The following is a 17,227-nucleotide window of genomic DNA, read 5'->3' as shown; positions in this document are numbered from 1 at the left end:
GATGCAACCCCCGTGCCCCCCTCGGGGGATTCTGATGCAACCCCCGTGCCCCCCTCGGGGGATTCTGAGGGGGCTCGGATGCCCATAGTCATCGGCTTCTAATGTCCTCGACTCCAAGAAGCCATAGGGTGAGACCCGAGGGATCCACCTCCCCTCCAGAGCTCTTCCTGAATAAAGCCTCATCTCTCTCTGTCTGGCGTCTTCCTTTGCTCCCGAGGCCCCAGCTGGAGGAAGCAGGGCTCTCAGCTCTGTTGCAGCCCCAGGCGCTGGGCCGACTGCCTTTCCCCATGGTGTCCATCAGTCCTCAAGCTCCAGGAAGTCTGGAGAACGCCCCCTCATTCTAGAGAGGAGGAAATAGGTTTGAAGAAGTGAAGTGTCAGAGCAGGACTGGGCTTCAGGTGCCGGTCCCTCCGCCCTGGGCTGCTGGTTCCCAGGGGGCAGGGCAGGCGGTGGCCACAGGTGAGAGAGGAGCTGGGCTCTGCGGGCTGTGGCCTCCCCTGGACCAGTGGAGCCCAGCCGCACCAAGTCCTCTGGGGTGTGGGCAGCGACCTCTGTGTTCTAACTGGGGTCTGGGCACCTGGCCTGGGAGGAGAAATGGACTCAGCTTCGAGCTGGATGCGTGTTGAAGAGAGAACAGAGCATCACACTGGAAGGTGAGAAGCACAAGGTGCAGGAGGGCTGGGCATTGGGTGGCTCTGGCAGAGTTGAGGGGCTGGAGGCGGAGGTCAGAGTCAGGGCCATTCCCACATCTGGGAGTCTGGGCATCGGACACCATGCCGAGTGCTTAGGCAGCTTGAGGTCACCATGGCCACAGCGGGTGGGCACTGAGAGGGGGGTCACATGCCCCAGGTCATGAAACTCCAAAGCTAGTGCTCAAAACGATGCTGGGGGGCGGGGGCGTCTTCCCCACCCCTCACTCATTCTTTCATCTCAGTGGGGCGGTGCTGAGGGCTCCAAGGAGAGAAGGTTCTGGAGTCCTGCGCGGCTCTGCCTGGTGGGGGCGGGGCTGGGGACAGCAGCGCCCAGGAGGCAGCCAGCACGCTTTCCCTCTCTGGCCACAGATGGAAGACTGAGGTCTGGGGAGCCGAGTCCTACAGCCCCACGCAGCAGAGCTACACGGGGCAAACCCGTCCCCCCAAGAAGCAGGGTGCGCTCGGGTTGGCCTGTGACCACGGTGGCTACCCTGGGTTTCCTGGTTTGGTCAAAGGCTCTCGGGTGTGAAGAGAGGGCTCCTTGTCACAGACTGCGGGGATGGACCCTCGTGGCAGTGTGGGCCTCTCCCGGTGACTGTCCCTGCTCTTGGCCAGTGGAAGCACAAGGATGCAACAGTGCGTCCCTCCTCTGCCACGTTAGTACGCATACGACTTCTCTAAGTGTTTCTGTCTGCTCTCAGGAGGCACGGCGGGAGAAACCTCTCGGACCCCAGTGCCTTCGACCGGCCCTGGGATTGGGCACTTCTAGCCCTTGTTGGGGGAAAACACAGTCGTGCCTGCCTGTCATTCAGAAAATCGCATCCCTGGAGGGCTTGGCCACGTCAGAATGGCTGGGGCATCGGGATCCAGGTGTGTGCCCAGCCCCCGGGCTGCTCGGAGAAGGTCTCTCTGGCGGAGGCCAGCCTTGCTGTATGTCTGGGGGACACCTGCTGCTGTTGAGTCATCCCACAATTCATCGGGCTTTTGCCTTTATAGCCTGTAGCCAGAGGCTGAAGTTGAAAATACAGCTGATCCCTGAACAACATGGGGGTTAGGGGTGCCAAACCTCCACACAGTCAAAAATCCATAACTTTGGGCCCCCCAAAACTTAGCATCTAACAGCCTTACTGTTGACCAGAAGCCTTATCGATAGCATACATGATTAACACGTATTTTGTGTATGTATTATAAATTATCTTCCTACAATAAGTAAGCAAGAGAAAAGAAAATGTTAAGAAACTCCTAAGGGAGAGAAAATACATTTACAGTCCTGGACCGTAGGGAGAAAAACCCGTGTGAAGGGGGCCCACACAGTTCAAACCGGTGTTGTTCGCTCAAGGGTCAACTCTAATTACGGAGGGGCTGACTGGTAGCTGTCCAGGGTCCTGGAGACGCCCCGCTGGACCAGGAGTTAACCCTTTATGTTAACCTTCAATGGTGAAGCCCAAGGAGGACACTTGGGGAAGCTGAGGACATCACCTGTTTACCACCCTGGTGACACGCCTATTTCCTTGGTGAGGCTGTGCCCTTGGGTGGGCAGTCTTGGGATTCCTGCCCCTCCTTCCCATGCCTCATCTTTCAACCCACCTTGCAGGAAAGGTTCGAACCACCCACCTCCTCCATGACATAACCAAATCACAGACCTGGACAAAGAACACAGCCATCCCAGGGGGCTGCAAGCTCTAAGGGCTCTGGCCTAGCTTTTAGGACAAGTCGGTACCAACAGGACTGAGGCCATAAGCTGGTGATTGCCCGATGCAGTGGACTTCAGAACCACATGGTCCAGGAATTCATCTTGGCCAGTGAAGGGGGAGTGGGGTGGTCTTTCATGGGCAGGACCCAGCACCCGTATCCTCACAAACCAGCATTCAGCAGGGATTCGTCTGACCCCAGCCAGGATGAGTGGCCCCCATGTGTCTGGCCGAGAGAGGTGGGCAGGGTGGGGGCTTCTGGTGTGTTTCTGGGCAAAATCAATTATATATGGAGTTGCAGGGAGGCTGGAAATCCTCGTTCATAGGTAGCAGAAATGCTTATGGAATAAGGCTCAGCTGAAGCCTTAAGGCTGCTTTACAGATCTTTCCCCTGAATTCAAAGCAAGCAGGAGAAGAAGGTTTAAGGACAATGGTGAGGTTGCCAGGAGGATTCCAGTCCAGGTAAAGAGCGGACCATGGGCTCCTAGAGAGAACTGAGGATGCCAAGTCCTGCCCGGCCATAGTCCAGTGGCTAATAACCTCCCCCTGGACTTTTCCCACCCACGTTGCACGTTTTGATCTGTTTACAATCCCACCCCCACCACTAAATGCTGATGGAAATCAAATTTAACCCTGAAACCTGTAAGTTCCTAATGGGTGGTCAACAGAAACCCCAATAAAACAAGCAGAAAATCTTCCCTCTTCTTCCAAAGCCGTAGAAAGGCAGCCACCATACTGGGTCAGGAAATGCAAATGTTATTGTTTAAAAACCAGCATAAAATATATACAACATAAAATATGCCAATTTAACCACTTCTAAGGTACGATTCAGTGACATTGGTGCCGTTCACACTGTTGTGCAAACATCACCATATCAAGTTCCAAAACTTTTTCATCACCCCCAACAGAAACTTTGTACCCATTAATCAATAACACCCCAGTCTCCCTTCTCCTGTCCCCCACCTGGTCATCTCTTCTACTTTCTGTCCCCGATCAGTTTCCCTGTTCTAGATATTTCTAGATATACCTCAAGTGGGATCACAGTGTTTTCAAGGTCCGTTCATGTTGTGGCATGTATCAGAACTCCATCCCTTTCGACGGCTGGATCATATTCCGGTGTGTGTCTCTGTCACACAGTTATTCATAGCACTTCCTTACAATCCTTTTTGTCGCTGTGCAGTTGGTAGTAATGTTCCCACTTTCATTGCAGATTTTAGTATCTCTTTTTTTTCCCTTGGTCAGTGTCACTAAAAGATTTGTCAGCTTTGGTTGTTCTTTTTCTAGCTCTTTCAAGTGTATCGTTAGGTTACTGATTTGAAATTTCTCTTCTTCTGTAATGTCTGCATTGGCAGCTAGAAATTCTGCTGTTAGCACTGCTTCTACTATGTCCCATAACTTACGGCACATTGTGTTTTTGTTTCCACTTGTCTCAAGGCATTTTCTGACATCCCTTGTGATTCCTTCTTTGACCCATGGGTTGCTTGATTTCCACATAATTCTGAGTATTACTGTGTTCCTTCCGCTGTTGCCTTCTGCTACTACTCCACCTGACTGGAAAAGATACTTCATATGATTTCATCCTTTAAAATTTATCAGGACTTGTTTTGTGGCCTCACAGATGGTGTGTCCTGGAGGATGTTCCATGTGCACTTGAGAAGCACGTGTGCCCTGCTGCTGTTGGGAAGCGTTCTGTGTCTGTCTGCTAGGTCTCACAGAGTGTGGTTCAAATCCTCTGTCCATAGTCATCTTCCTGTCACCTAAATTCTTCTAGCCATTATTGGAAGTGAGGTAGTCAAGTCTCCGACTCACTTCAAAGATGTCAATTTTTGCTTTAGGGATGGAGGTTTACAATTGTTATTTTTTCCTGATGAATGGAAATTTTTATTGGTGTTACTGACCTTGTCTCGTTACCTTTTTGACTTAAAATCAATTTTGTCAGATAATAATATAGCCACCCAGCTGTTTACTGTTTTTGTGGAATATCTTTCCCCACCCTTTTACTTTTAAACTTTTTGTAGATTTCTTTCAAAGTGAGTCTCTTTGAATACAACATATTGGTGGAGTGGTTTTTTTTAACCCATTTTGCCAAACTCTGCCTTTTATGTGGAGAGTTTAACCCATTTATATTTAATTACTGATGACTTCCTTCTTCTATTAGCTATTTGTTTTCTGTATGTCCTATATGCTTTTTGTTCAATTCCTCCATTACTGTTTTTTATGGATTTAGCTGATTATTTTTATATAAAGTGCACCCTTTTTGAGTCCCTTCTTCCCTTTTGTATCTATTTCTAAAAAAAGATTTTCTTATTGGTTACCTTTGGGATTGCAATTAATGTCTTAAATTGAGAGCAACCTAGTTTGAAATACCAACTTCATTCAGTGGTATACACTCAGCTCTTATAAATTCCCAACCCCACTTTTTGTTGTTACTGTCACAGATTATATCTTTATGTATTCTGTTCCCATTAAGACAGATTTACACTGTTTTATAAATGTGCTTTATACATTATACAGAAAAAAAGAAGGCTTTACAAACCTAAAGTGAAATGCTACAGGCTTTTATAATGATCTGTTACTTACCTCTACTAGTGCTCTTTATTTTTCATATGGTTTTGAGTTACTGTCTAGTGTTTTTTCATTCAGCCTGAAGGGTTAGCTTGTAGGGTTTCTTTTAGGCAGGTCTACTGATAACAAAATCCTTTAACTTCCTTTATCTGGGAATGTCCTCATTTCCCTTCACCCTGAACAGATAGTTTGCTGGATATAGATTTCCTTTTCCTTTCAGTACTTTAAATATAGATAGGTCATCCACTGCCTTCTGGCTGCCATGGTTTCTTTTGATCTTATTGAGGACCCCTTGTACATGACCATTTCTTTCTTGCTGCTTTCAAGATTTTCTCTTAGTCTTTCAACAATTTGATTACATATATCATATCTCGGTGTGGATCTCCTTGAGTTTATCTTGCTTAGAGTCCACTGAGCTTCTTGATGTGTAGATTTATGTCTTTCATCAAATCTGGGAAATATTTAGCCATCATTATTTCAAATAATCTCTCTGCTCCTCTCTTCTGGGATTCTCAGTATGTAGATGCTGTTAATATTTGATGATGTCACCAACTCCTGGAGGGGACTGTTCATTTTTCTACGTTCTTTTTTCCTTTCTGCTCTTCAGGGAGAATAATGTCAATGGCTTTATCTTCAAGTTCACCAATTCTCTCTTCTGCCTGTGCAAATCTGCCATTGAATCCCTCTGGTGAGTTTTTTCATTTCAATTGTTGTATTTTCAGGACCAAAGTTTCTATGTGGTTCCTTTCATAATTTCTCTTTATTACGTTTCCTGTTTGTTCTTACATTGTTCTCTTGTGTTCCTTTAGGCATTTTTTGCTGTCTGTGGTTTCCTTTAGCTCACTGAGCATATTTAAGACAGTCAACTTAATGTCTTTGATTAGTAACTTCAACGCCTGGACTTTCTCAGGGAGTTTGTCAAATTCTTTTTTCCGACATACCAGCACTGTTTTCCTATTTCTCTGTATGATTTGTAATTTGTTAGGAACTGGATGTTGAGGATGACAATGTAGTAACTCTGGAAACCAGATTCTCCCCCTCCTCTGGGCTTACTTCCGTCATTTGAGAACTGCAGTCTTGTTTCTATAGTGACTTTTCCAAACTATATTGTTCTGCATATTCCTTGTTGTTCAGGGACAGAAGCTTCTGTCCTGCTGCCTTGGTCAGGTTGAGGCCTGGCAGGGATCCCCTTAACTGCTGAAGTCCCACAGCTCTGTTTGTCATCAAGCACTTCCCTGGCTGTTGTGTTGGATGAGGTTCCAGAGTCCCCAGATGGTTCATTCTGATCATTTTCTCCCCCTAGCCTAATGGTCTCCATGGAGAGACTGACCCTGGAGCTTCTTATTCCATAATTTTCCCTCACCAATGTTTTTATTTTTAAAACATTTTATTTATGAGAGAGAGAGAGCACGGGCAGTGGGGAGGGGCAGAGGGAGAGGGACCCCCACTGACCAGGACCCTGAGATCATGACCTGAGCCAAAGGCAGATGCTTAACTGACTGAGCCACCCAGGTACCCCACAAATGTTATTTTTATTTATTTATTTTTTTTTTTTGTTTTATTTATTTATTCATGAAAGTCAGAGAGAGAGAGAGGCAGAGGCAGAGGGAGAAGCAGGCTCTCTGCCTAGCAGGGAGCCTGATGCGGGACTCGATCCCAGGACCCTGGGATCATGACCTGAGCCAAAGGCAGACGCTTAACCATCTGAGCCACCCAGGCGCCCACAAATGTTATTTTTAAAGACCCAAGTTTCAGGGCTTGCTGCTATGCCCTGTGAAAGCATCTCCAACCTCAAATCCCAGGGGTGCTGGGGGGCTGAGCCAGCTCAGTGCCCAGTTAAATGACACTGAGGCAAGCATCTGCTCTGTGAAAGATAGGCTTGCATGTTTCCTTAAGTGAGCCAGAGAAGGGTGGCCAGCTCTTCTCACTTCTCCTGTGTACAAATAAACCGGTAACAATGCAAGATTTCCTATTTGAACCTGGAAAGTGAGAATCTGCATCTCATTTAAATAGCACAGGAAGTGAAAGAACCAAACCACAACTCTCAAGCTATAGTAGAAACTGGATTTTAATATAATATTCAAGTCTAGCATTTGCTATTTACAACAAATAAATATTGCCCCTCCCCAACTGGTAAACTTTTTTTGTTTTGTTTTTGCCTTTTATACAAATATTCAACACCCCTCCCCTTTCCCCCAATTCTCCTTTCCCACTAATCCCCATCTCGTGTGGTCTCGTGAAGCCCAGGGCGCAGTGGTGAATGGTACTTGCAGTGTCATGAGATTCAGTGGCTAAGGGGCTCCGCTGAGACCGTCCTCACTCACCGGGTGAAGAGTGTGATCTGTGAAAAGGGTCCCCCTCCTCCTCTCCTGGGGGGGGGGGGTTGGGCGGGGGAGGGGTGAGACTCCCTCGCTCTGTTGGCCCTGATGGTGGAATCTTTGGTGCAGCCTGGGAAAGGCTAGCATGGTGGAAAGAGGGCCCAGGACCCGAGAAGGGCACAGGCCGATGCCCGTGGGCATGAGGAGAGAAGTGCAGTGGTCAGACCCAGTGGATGAGTGGGTGCCCATGGGCACAGGTGGCAGTGACCCACACCTGAGCAGGCATGAGGGAAGTGCACAGAGGGCAGTGCCCAGCGGCATGCAGGGCTCCATGCCCATTGGCAGCGCTCCTTGGCAGAAGTCAGCTAGTCCTCTGGTTCCAGAGAGTGGAAGGCACCTAAGGCAGCGAGTGGTCCACGGGAGGCCAGGTCAGCCTAGCAAACAGTAGGCGTCAATCCCGGCAGTAGGAGAGGTTTAGGGTGAAACTGGAGTCTGGGGGTGGCCTGAGCTGGCAGGTCAGGCAAACGGTGCCCGCCTGGCCTGGGCCACTGGAGTCTCTAAGTGCTTGGTTATCCCGCCAGCCAGCCCCTGACAGACCGGTTCTGTGGCCGGCCAGTGCTAGGGACTAATCAGAAGATGCCCTTAGCAATCTTGAGTCCCTTCTGCTTCATGCGAGGAAGAGTTGAGCTGGTGCCATGCCTGACCTTTGCCCCTTTTGTAAAGGTCCGCTTCTTTAGGACAAAGTCATAGTTGGCAGTTGAGTTCATGGCGTAGAACACGTTGGCATTGTCAGGGATCTTCAGCTCTGGTGGGAGAGGGGCGGAGAGAGGGTCAGCGATGCTTACAGGGGCCTCCCAGAACACCCACCACTTGAGGGCCCCCCTAGGGCAGGCCTGAGCCGAAGACCTGAGACCCCCAATCCAACCTCAGGAATACCGATGACCCCTCTGAATGACACCTGCCGAGGAGACCGCTGGGCGCTCAGGAAATCCAATGACCCTTGTTTAAAGAGACTCTGACTCCAGAGATCCCCACCTCAGTCCGGAGTTGGCAAAGGGCCATCCATCCCTCTCTTGCTGCCTTCACTGACCATGATCTCAAGCTGGAAGAAGCTTTCTAGACTCCAGAACACTTCCCTTAAGTCCTGCCCTACTCAGGACCAAGGTTGGGGGCCTAGCAAAGGGCAGGCCTTGCCCCAGGGCTTCTGTGCCAGGTTCCAGGGGGGAATCCATGCCCCCCCTGGGTGGCTCCTCCTCTCCCCCATCTGCTGTGGACAGGAGCCTGCTACAGTCTAGACCCACTGAGCTTCCTGCCCCTGCCTCACCTTCCCTACCCTGCCCTCAGCCTCAGTCCTCCTGTCCTGTAAGACGGGGGTTGCACCTGCCCTGTCTCCCCCCCCCCCCCCCCCAACAAAACGGTGCAAGAAGGTGAGAGAGAGAGCTCAGGAAACAACTTCTGGGGATGCTGGTGGTCACCATGAATTGTCTGGGTTAACGCCTGGCAGCTCATGGGAAGGAACAGAGCCCCACGTCCCTAGATGTATGTATGGATTAGCCCTTAGTTCCTTATCTCCCTTGTGGGGATGAGGAATTGGCAGACGACGAGGTAAGGGCCGTGCCCGAGCTTTCCAACCCTGCTTTCCGGCTCCTAGAGAACGCCAGCTCTGGGTTCTGTCGCTTTCCCAGCTCCCACGCACCGAGCTGGGCCCCTCATAGCCTGTGCTTAGTGTCTGCAATGGTCTGAATGTTCGTGTCCCCCAAAATTCGTGTGGGAATCCGCATGCCCAAAGTGATGGGGCCTTGGGCCGTGATAAGGCTGTGGGAGTGGAGCCTCAGCCACTTTATAAAAGAAGCCCCTCGCCCCTTCCACCACATGAGGGCACAAGGAGAAGGCAGCTGTCTGCCACCTGGAGGGGGGCCCTCACGGGAACCTGACCGAGCCAGCACCCTCATCATGCACTTGCGGCCTCCAGAACTGTGAGCGATAAATCTGAGTCGTCTATCAGCCCCCCAGCCCGCAGTGGCGTGTTCACGGCAGCCCCAGCTGACGAAGACGTCACATGTGCGTGGATTTTAACATATTTGAGGCTCAGGTCCACGCAGGCACGATTCTTTCTGAAGCACACATTTCCCATCTCAGCTAGGGTGCCCCTGTGAACGGCCCCTCGGCTGGGCCATCTGGCTGCCTGGCCCCAGAAGAAAAGCCTTTCCCTTCACTCCTTGGTGCTGCTAGCTTTGACCTAGGTCTCCCACAGCCTGTTCACACGCAGCCAAGGGCACGCACATGCCAGGGGCCAGTGAGGAGACCGCCCCAGGGCCGGGCAGCATCTGCGCAAGGCCGCCCACCCCCACCGCCCCAGCCCTGTGTTTTGGGAACGCAGGCCCTGGGCCTGGGGCTGGGGTGTGGCTCTGCTTCCCCACAGCCCGCCCACCTGGTCCCTGACTTACTTCGATCGTCTGAAATAACCTGTACTAGCTCATAGTCATCTGGCTCATCCTCATCCAGGTTGTGTTTGTCCATGGCCTTGCGGATTACGGCTGGAGCCTTATCTTGGCTGGTTACCTAGATCGGGGAAGGGGCAGACCATCAGGGCGAGGGGCCTGGAGAAGCCCCCTCTCCCCCCGGAGCGCAGCCCCAGAGACCCTTGGAGTTGCTTCACACTGCACACAAAAGCTCAGCTTCTGGCTGGGTGCTGGGCCTGGGTGCTGGGTCTATGTGGGGCCTCTCCACCTCGTCCTGCCCTGGGAGCCCTCCATGCAGTGATGGGGGGCTTTTCCCAATTGTTCCTGCCCCCCCAATTCTCCTACAAGCCTGCCATCTCCTCCCATGCCACCTCGGAAACCTGCCCGCTCCTGGGGGCTGCTCCCCTTGATCCTACCCCTGCAGGACAATGGGATCAGTGAACCCAGGGAAGAGACAGCGTCTAGTCCCAGCCTTGGAGGGAAGAGAGGAGCTGGCCAGACGCCCAGGGGCCGCCTCTGTGCCAGGCCTGCATTGGCTGGGGGCTGCAGTGGTGGTCAGCACAGGCCGACCCCTCTTGCCTCAACCCCAGAGGCCACAATGCAGACAGGCCCTGGACATGGGATCATACAGGTGACTGTTAATGACAGTCAAGCTAGTTCCTGGTGGGAAGGACGCTCAGCACAGGGCAGTATGTCACGGGGCACCAGACCCAGTGAGAGCAGATGGGGGGCCTTCGGGGAGTACAAATGGCTCCTCTGCAGCGTGAGTTCTGGAACGGGAGTCCCCCCCAGCCCCCCGGACACACAGTGTCTGGAGACAAATCCCCTTGGCTTGATCTCACCCTGAACGACATCCATGGTCTGACACTGCTGGCCGCCTCCACGGCCCCCCGCCTGGTGTGGTCACTGCCCCCTCACCGGCTTCCTTGCGCCTCCTGGCCCCAGCCCCGCCCCGTGGGGAAGTCACCGCTGCCCGCCCTCTGCTCCAACCACTGGCAGCTTCTGTCTTCCTCCGAGGAGATCCAGAACGAGACCCTGAGCCCCTAATCTCAGGCCTCTTGTTGCTCCTCCAACTGCCGGGCCTCCCCGCCTCCCTGGCCTCCCCTCAGGCGCCTCCTCTGTGAAGCCCTCCCTGGCCTTCGGTCTGCAGGGAAGCTTCTCAATTGTACCCGCTGACCGTCTGTCCCTCCTGACCCCCTGGCAGGTTAGCCCGAGGACAGCGGGCACAGGACGGCGGCTCACCAGGATGCTCTTGTACATGTTGCCGTTGTCCACGTCCAGGCTGACGCGGACGATGCAGCGGTCGCCCACCTGCTGGTTGTACAGCGGCCGCGAGCAGCTGTAGCTGCAGACCCCAGAGACGGAGCGCTTGTGGGTGCGTGTGGCGGCCACGGGCGTGGTGGAGGCTGAGGAGGAGGAGGTGCTGCTGGAGGCCGAGCTGATGCCGGAGGTCTCCGGGGACGACTGGGAGGTCGACTCCCAGAACTGCGGGGATGGCACGATCATCAGGAGCCCTGGACCCTGCAGGGCGCCCAGGCCAGTGCCCGGCACCGGGGTGGGGTGGGGGGTCCGAGGAGTTCTGTGTACGAGCTTGGGCTTCCTGGCCACTTGGGGGGGGGGACTGGGGACCTGGGCCCGGGGAAGGGCCATTGGGGAGAAGGGGTGTGGCAGTCACCTTTTTTTCCTGACCGTCGGGGGACTCCGGGACAAAGCTCATGTTGATCTCCTCCACGTCGGAGCTGGACGAGCCGGCTGAGTGGACGCTGAGGGCGTCGGCGATGTCCCCGCTGCTGAGGTAGGGGCCGCACCTGAGCTGGTCACAGGACTTGGAGTGGGAGCTGCCGCTCGTACTGAGCTCCGTGCTGGGGACCTGGCGGCTGCATGGAAGGATCAGCTCATCTGGGGGGCCTCCCCGGGGACACATCCCACTCCTGCCCCCTCCACTCCACATTCCAGGCTCTGTGCCAAGTGCGCGGTCGATCACCAGTCCCACATTTGTCCCTGCTTCGGGAGCGATCGATTTAGGATCACCCTATTTCACAGAGACACACCCAGCCCGAGGCTTCCCGAAGCCAGGAGGGAGCCCATCCTGCAAGCCCGGGCACTCACTCGCTCCAGCGCTTGACAATGGCCGTGTTCTTCTTGGCCTTGAGGGTGTTGCTGGCCGACTCGGAGGGGGGCTCCAGCTCACACGATAGGTTGTAGCTACAGGACAGAGGTGCTGTGAGGCTAAGGGGGTGCACACCCAGTTTCCCTCCCGCGGTCTGCCTGGCAGCGCGGGTCCAGATGCCCAGAGTCAGTCCAGTGCTGACCAAGATCCCACAGCACAGCCCGCCCAAACTGCACCCAATTCCTGCGCAGGCACACCTCTCCGTCTCGCTGAGCCGCTCCATGGCCCGGAACCAGGCCCCAAAGTGCTCCTCGGGTGCGATGCTGTAATTGTTGCATGCTGACTGGAGCAGCTTGATCTGGGCGATCACTTCGAATTCCTGGGGCCAGAGGGAAGGGCAGGACGGTGCTGGCATGGATGGGGTGCTGGGCGTGGCCCCGGGGCCCAGGGTCTCTGGGTCCCCTCCTACTCTCTACTCCTGCCCAGGCCCACCCCTTCTCAGAGCTGGGTCCAAACAGCCCCTCCCAGGAAGTCGTCCCTGATTCTGGTCTCCTGCATCCATCCTTCAGCAGGAGAGGTCCCCCCTCCTCTGTGTATCCGACTCTCCCCATGAATGTAACGGGAAGCGGGATGCAGCCAAGAGGTCTATCCGGATGGCTGATTTCCACACCCCCCGCCAACACGTACGGACTGCAGTGGCTCACCTTCCTCCTCTTCTCGAAGTTGATCAGTCTCCCCTGGAAGGCAAACGGCCAGCCACCATCAGATAGTGTCCCCCTGCCCATGACCGCCCCTCAGGCCCTCTCAGGCTGCACTCCCAACAGCACACACCAGGGGGCAGGTGGGCGCACGCACCCGGGCTTTGGGTGGGTCCTAGGATCTGGGAGCTGCTGGGCAGGGGTGGGGGGCTGGCAGAGCCTCAAGGAACTTCTTGCCCAACCCTCTGGGGACAGAAGGAGAGCCTGAGGCCTGGGGCAGGAAGGCCCAGCCTGGCCACCCCGCACCTGACCTTGGAGGGCCGGCCCCTCTCTGCCCATGGCCACTGCTGGAGGGAGGGCTGCGTGCCGCTGGGCCAAAGCCTCCTGCAGCTCTAGGCCTCACCAGCTGGGCACCTAGCTCTTTACTCCCTGGTGAGATGGGCAGGTGCCCTGGCCTCAGGGCTCAGTGAGGGGCGTCTTCCTCCGGGGCTCCAGGACCCCAGCCCCGCTCCCACCCCGGCCGGGCCCACGGGGCTCACTCACATACAGATAGTCTTTCATGGCGGTGTCCAGCATCACCAGGTCTGTGAGGAACGTGCCCAGGTAGGGAACGGTGCCCTGGATGACACCCTGTGGCATGGGGGTGGGGCTGATGAGCCAGAACCAAGGCTCCCCTCAGCCTCAGCCTCCACCCCAGCCTCCCGCTCAGAGCAGTTCGGGGACCTTCAGCTGTCTCTCCCAGACTCCCTCCTAGCGGCCACGGACTCCAAACTCCCCCAGTCACCTTCCAGGCCCGGTATTTGGTAAATCACCAAAGTTCTGTGGTTCCTGGACCCTCCCCACCCCTAAACCCACCCCGAGCCTGGCTCTCCCAGGCCCTTGCTCTGGTGGCTGTAACCAGCACCGTCACGACAGCAGCTGGTCAGGCCGCGTCCCTGCCCGGGCCCAGAGGAGCTCAGGTCTACATGGCAGGTCAGGTACTGCAGCAGGGAGGGCGGGGAAGGGCTGGGGGCGACCCCCCCTGTGCTCACTGGGAGGCCTGTCCCCTGCCTCTCCCAGGCCTCGCGCACACTCACCGTCTCCTTTGGCCGCTTCTGAGCTCTCTTGGGGTTCATCTCCAGGGTGGCAAACTTGGAAGTCCCCTCCTGCCAGCGTTGAAGACAGGGTCGGTGAGACCTTCCTCTCCTCCCCAGCTTCCCCTTCAGCAGACCTGACCTTGGGCCTTGGTCACCAGTACAAACGCTCCAGGGCTCCCTGGGCGTGGGAATGGGGGCCAACAGCCTGGCCTCCCTGAGCCTGTTTCCTCGTCTGGGAAGTGCAGGTGAGCACGCCACCCGCCTCCTGGGGGTCTCCAGGGACTCAACATCCCATGCCTGTTCCTGTCACCCTCGCCCACTCCGGGGTGGGGGCTCTGCACAAAACTCACGCACATTCCCTTTCTCCCTGCACCTCGCTGCCTCCCCATGCGTCATGAGCCCGGAGGGACCCTAGGCTCATCATTCCTCCATTTTCTGAGAGGGGCAGTGACTTGCCCGAGGTCCCAGAAGGACTCAGAGGAGAGTGGGCTCCTCCCTCCCGGCTGGAGACCTGCTCCCACTAACTGGTGGTCTGGCGAATGTGAGGCCCTGTGGCGAGAGCCCAAGACTGCCTGGGATCCATTTGTGGCGTCTGGCCCCGGGCAGAGCGAGGAACCCCCCAGTGCACCCAGAACCGCCTCCTGGGTCTGCTCATTTGGACCCAAGGCTGGGCAGCCCCTTTGGGATGTGGCCTCTGGCTCCCCCTGCGGTACCCCATCCCTAGGCAGGCAGGGGGCTCTCCCCTGGAGCTGCAGTGCAGACAGAAGGAGCCCCGCACCCCTGGCCCCATCCACCCACCAGCCTGGAGGAGGCAGGAGACCTGCTAATCCTGCCAGCTCACCCATCCCATCTGGAACGCCCCAGCTGCTCCCACACCATCTCATTACCAGGGCCTCCTGTTCCCCAAACTGCCCCCCACCGGCCATGGACCAAAAAGATCCCACTCTCCCCAGAGTCCAGACAAGATGGGACTGGAATTTTTCAAAGAAACTCACTGAGAACCTCCCTCCTCTGTCCCGGCTTTACCTTGATGAGCAGCTCTCTGCTCAGCGAATAGTTGTTCTCATCTGAGAAGATCTCCGACAGCTTCTGAAAGATTCGGAAGCTGTCCCTGCGGGAAGGACGGACAGACTTGGGAATGGCACACACGGATGTGCGTGCTAATCCATTTTATTTTAGAGCCCAAGACCCTGAGCTGCCCGGATGGGTGGTTTTCACACAGGGTCCTGCTGGGCCCTCAGCGTTCTGCGGCTCCCAGGGGAGCTCTGTGTGGGTGGCTGCCCAGTAAACACAGGAAAATCTCCAGGGTGGCTCAATCTAGTAGCTGACAGATAGGGAAACTGAGTCCTAAGGCAGCACTGCTGGCCTAAGGCCAATGGACCCTCGGAGGCCCCGCCAGCAGGCCTGACCCAGGATTCGCTGCCTCCTGGAAGGTCCCGGGTCCCCCCCTGGAGCTCCTGCCAAGAGAGGCCGGCCCACCTGGAAACTTCCTCCCACGTCTTCTTCAGCCGGTGAATGGAGTTACTCTGCAGGGCTGACAGGATAGCGTAGAGTGACGAGAAGTTCTTGAGGACGCGGCACTCCTGGGGGAGGAACAGAAGGGCTGAGGTGTGGCTGCAGTCCCCGTGGCTGGGACCTCGCGTCCTGGGGGAGACGGCTGCCTGCGGAGCCTGGGTAAGCAGCACTCGCGAGAGGAGGATCTGAGCTCAACCCACAGGAGGAAGTTCCGGGGGAGTGAGCATCCGGGCAGCAGGATGCCAGGTTCCCCTGGGAAGAAGGAAGGGCCTGCGGTCTCTGCGGGGCCTAGAACCACAAATCACCACCCCGAGGGCAGATGAAGTGAGACAGGGGTTCCCCAGGGCCCCTCAGAGGCGTACCCTGGCCACCTCGATCCAGTGCTCCACCACCCTGGCCCTGTCCCGGGCCGTCACACTCCGGTCCCCCAGGCAGGTGGTGATGACGCAGTTGGCCACGCTGTTGAACTGGGTGACGGTGGCACGGACGGTGGGAGCCAGGTGCTCCTTGCCCTTCTTGTCCCGCTGGGACCAGATGCAGCCCAGGCAGTGGTAGGGCACCACCTTCTTGAACAGCTCCTGGGGGTTGGGGGAGCGTCACTGGCTCTGCCACACCCCAGCTCAGCATCCACGGTCCCCTAGTCCCAGGCAGGGTCCCTGGCCAGAGCTGAGCTCAGGAAGCTAAGGCCGTGGCTTGAGCCTCGCAAGGCTGGGGTGTGTGTGCGACTCTGGGCTTTGTTCTCTGCCTCCCATGCGTGCCCGGCGCATGAGTGACCCGGGACGACACAACGCAGCAAAGAGAGTGGCATTTCAGCAGCGCATCCTCACCAACTCCCAGCGCCAGAAGGAGGCTCCCAGCTGTGCCTACCAGGCAGCACTTCCAGCTCCCCCATCGGGCCTCAGGTCTGCCCCATCCAGATGCACACTGCCCCCATCCAGATGTGGGTGCAACAGCTATGGGCTCTGCTGCCTGCCATAAGCTTTAGCACATAGCAGGTACCTAATAAGTGCTGAGGCTGGTGAGGCCTCCTGGCAGGCTGGGGGGCCGACCCGTGGAGCTGGATGTACCTCAGGAAGCTCCACTCCCCCAGGCCCCACCCAGCCTTCAACTGTCCCGCCTCATGTAATCCACAGTCGCTGTGCAGAGGATTGGGGTGGGGAGGGTCCCATCTCTACGTCCACAGTCCGGAGAGCCCACAGTGAGTCCTGGTGGAACTGGGATATGGACCAGGACATCACATCAGCTCTGGACCGGGGAACGGCAGGGAAGGGACCAGAGGCCAGACGAAGGTGCACCCCTGCCCCGCCCTGCTGGGGACAGTGCTCACCGCATCCATCAGGGTAAACTGCTCTGCCACCAGGTCGGGAGGGAAGGCCAAGAGGTGAGGCTTCTCATTCAGGTCATTTTCTGCAGCCACAGGTGAAGGCCAGGGAGGCTCAGGTGCTGGAGCTGGTTCTGGAGCCGTGTCTGGCTCTGGAGCTGGTTCTGGAGCCGTGTCTGGCTCTGGAGCTGGTTCTGGAGCCGCGTCTGGCTCTGGAGCTGGTTCTGGAGCCGCGTCTGGCTCTGGAGTGGGCAGGAGAGTTGCTGCTAAAGCTGGCTCTAGTTCTGGAGCTGTTTTTAGAACTGGTGCTGGAGCTGGAGCAGGTGACAAAGCTATAGGAGGAGAGAAGGTTTCATGTGCCTTTGAAGAGACAGAGCCCAGCCCAGGGCCTCTCAGAGAAGCCGCAGCCAGGAAGGAGCCCTCCCCGGGGCGTCTCCCCGACCGCAGTCCACCCGCTGGGCGCTCTGAGCCCAGTCGTTGCTCCAGGCCCCACACCAGGCTCTGGGGGCTCCTCCCTGTGGGGCCAGCCCCGACCCTTCCCCCACACCCACAGGCACCCACCTCCGGTCTTCTCACCCTCGGGCTCAGCCTCCGTGGGCTCTGCGAGCTCCAGCTGGGCCAGCAGAAGGTGGGCACGGCGCTCCAGGTCGGAACCGGGCATGTTGAGCTGCACATAGGCCACCAGCTGCTTGAGGCAGGGAAAATCTGGGGGCTGACAGAAGTCCTCCGAGTACTGGTCCAGCCAGGTGCCCAGAATGGAGGAGATGGCCCTGGAAGCA

The 17,227-nt window shown here is 56.2% G+C and overlaps 2 protein-coding genes across 2 annotated transcripts in view; one reads left to right on the top strand and one right to left on the bottom strand.

The window, feature by feature from the left end:
- Nucleotides 1-151, top strand: part of CEL (carboxyl ester lipase) — a 7,767-nt gene extending 7,616 nt beyond the window's left edge. The window contains exon 11 of the mRNA XM_035015526.1: nt 1-151. This exon is cut by the window's left edge and continues 304 nt beyond it. Coding sequence (XP_034871417.1) covers nt 1-102 — 102 coding nt within the window. The 3' untranslated portion in view covers nt 103-151.
- Nucleotides 152-6,997: 6,846 nt separating this feature from the next.
- On the bottom strand, nt 6,998-17,220 carry RALGDS (ral guanine nucleotide dissociation stimulator; the record flags this gene model as incomplete). Its single annotated transcript, XM_035016575.1, has 14 exons — nt 6,998-8,071; nt 9,714-9,828; nt 10,971-11,213; nt 11,404-11,605; nt 11,838-11,933; nt 12,096-12,217; nt 12,543-12,575; nt 13,080-13,166; nt 13,613-13,681; nt 14,639-14,723; nt 15,092-15,195; nt 15,490-15,705; nt 16,455-16,780; nt 17,010-17,220. Coding segments are annotated over 14 exons (2,085 nt in total), but the record flags the coding sequence as incomplete, so codon positions are not given.
- Nucleotides 17,221-17,227: the final 7 nt, after the last annotated feature.

Source organism: Mirounga leonina, unplaced genomic scaffold (genome assembly GCF_011800145.1).
Source record: "Mirounga leonina isolate KUSES-001 unplaced genomic scaffold, KU_Mleo_1.0 Mir_170, whole genome shotgun sequence".
NCBI classification, from domain to species: domain Eukaryota; kingdom Metazoa; phylum Chordata; class Mammalia; order Carnivora; family Phocidae; genus Mirounga; species Mirounga leonina.
Note: the sequence above shows the minus strand (reverse complement) of the source record. Positions and strands in the feature narration are given on the sequence as shown.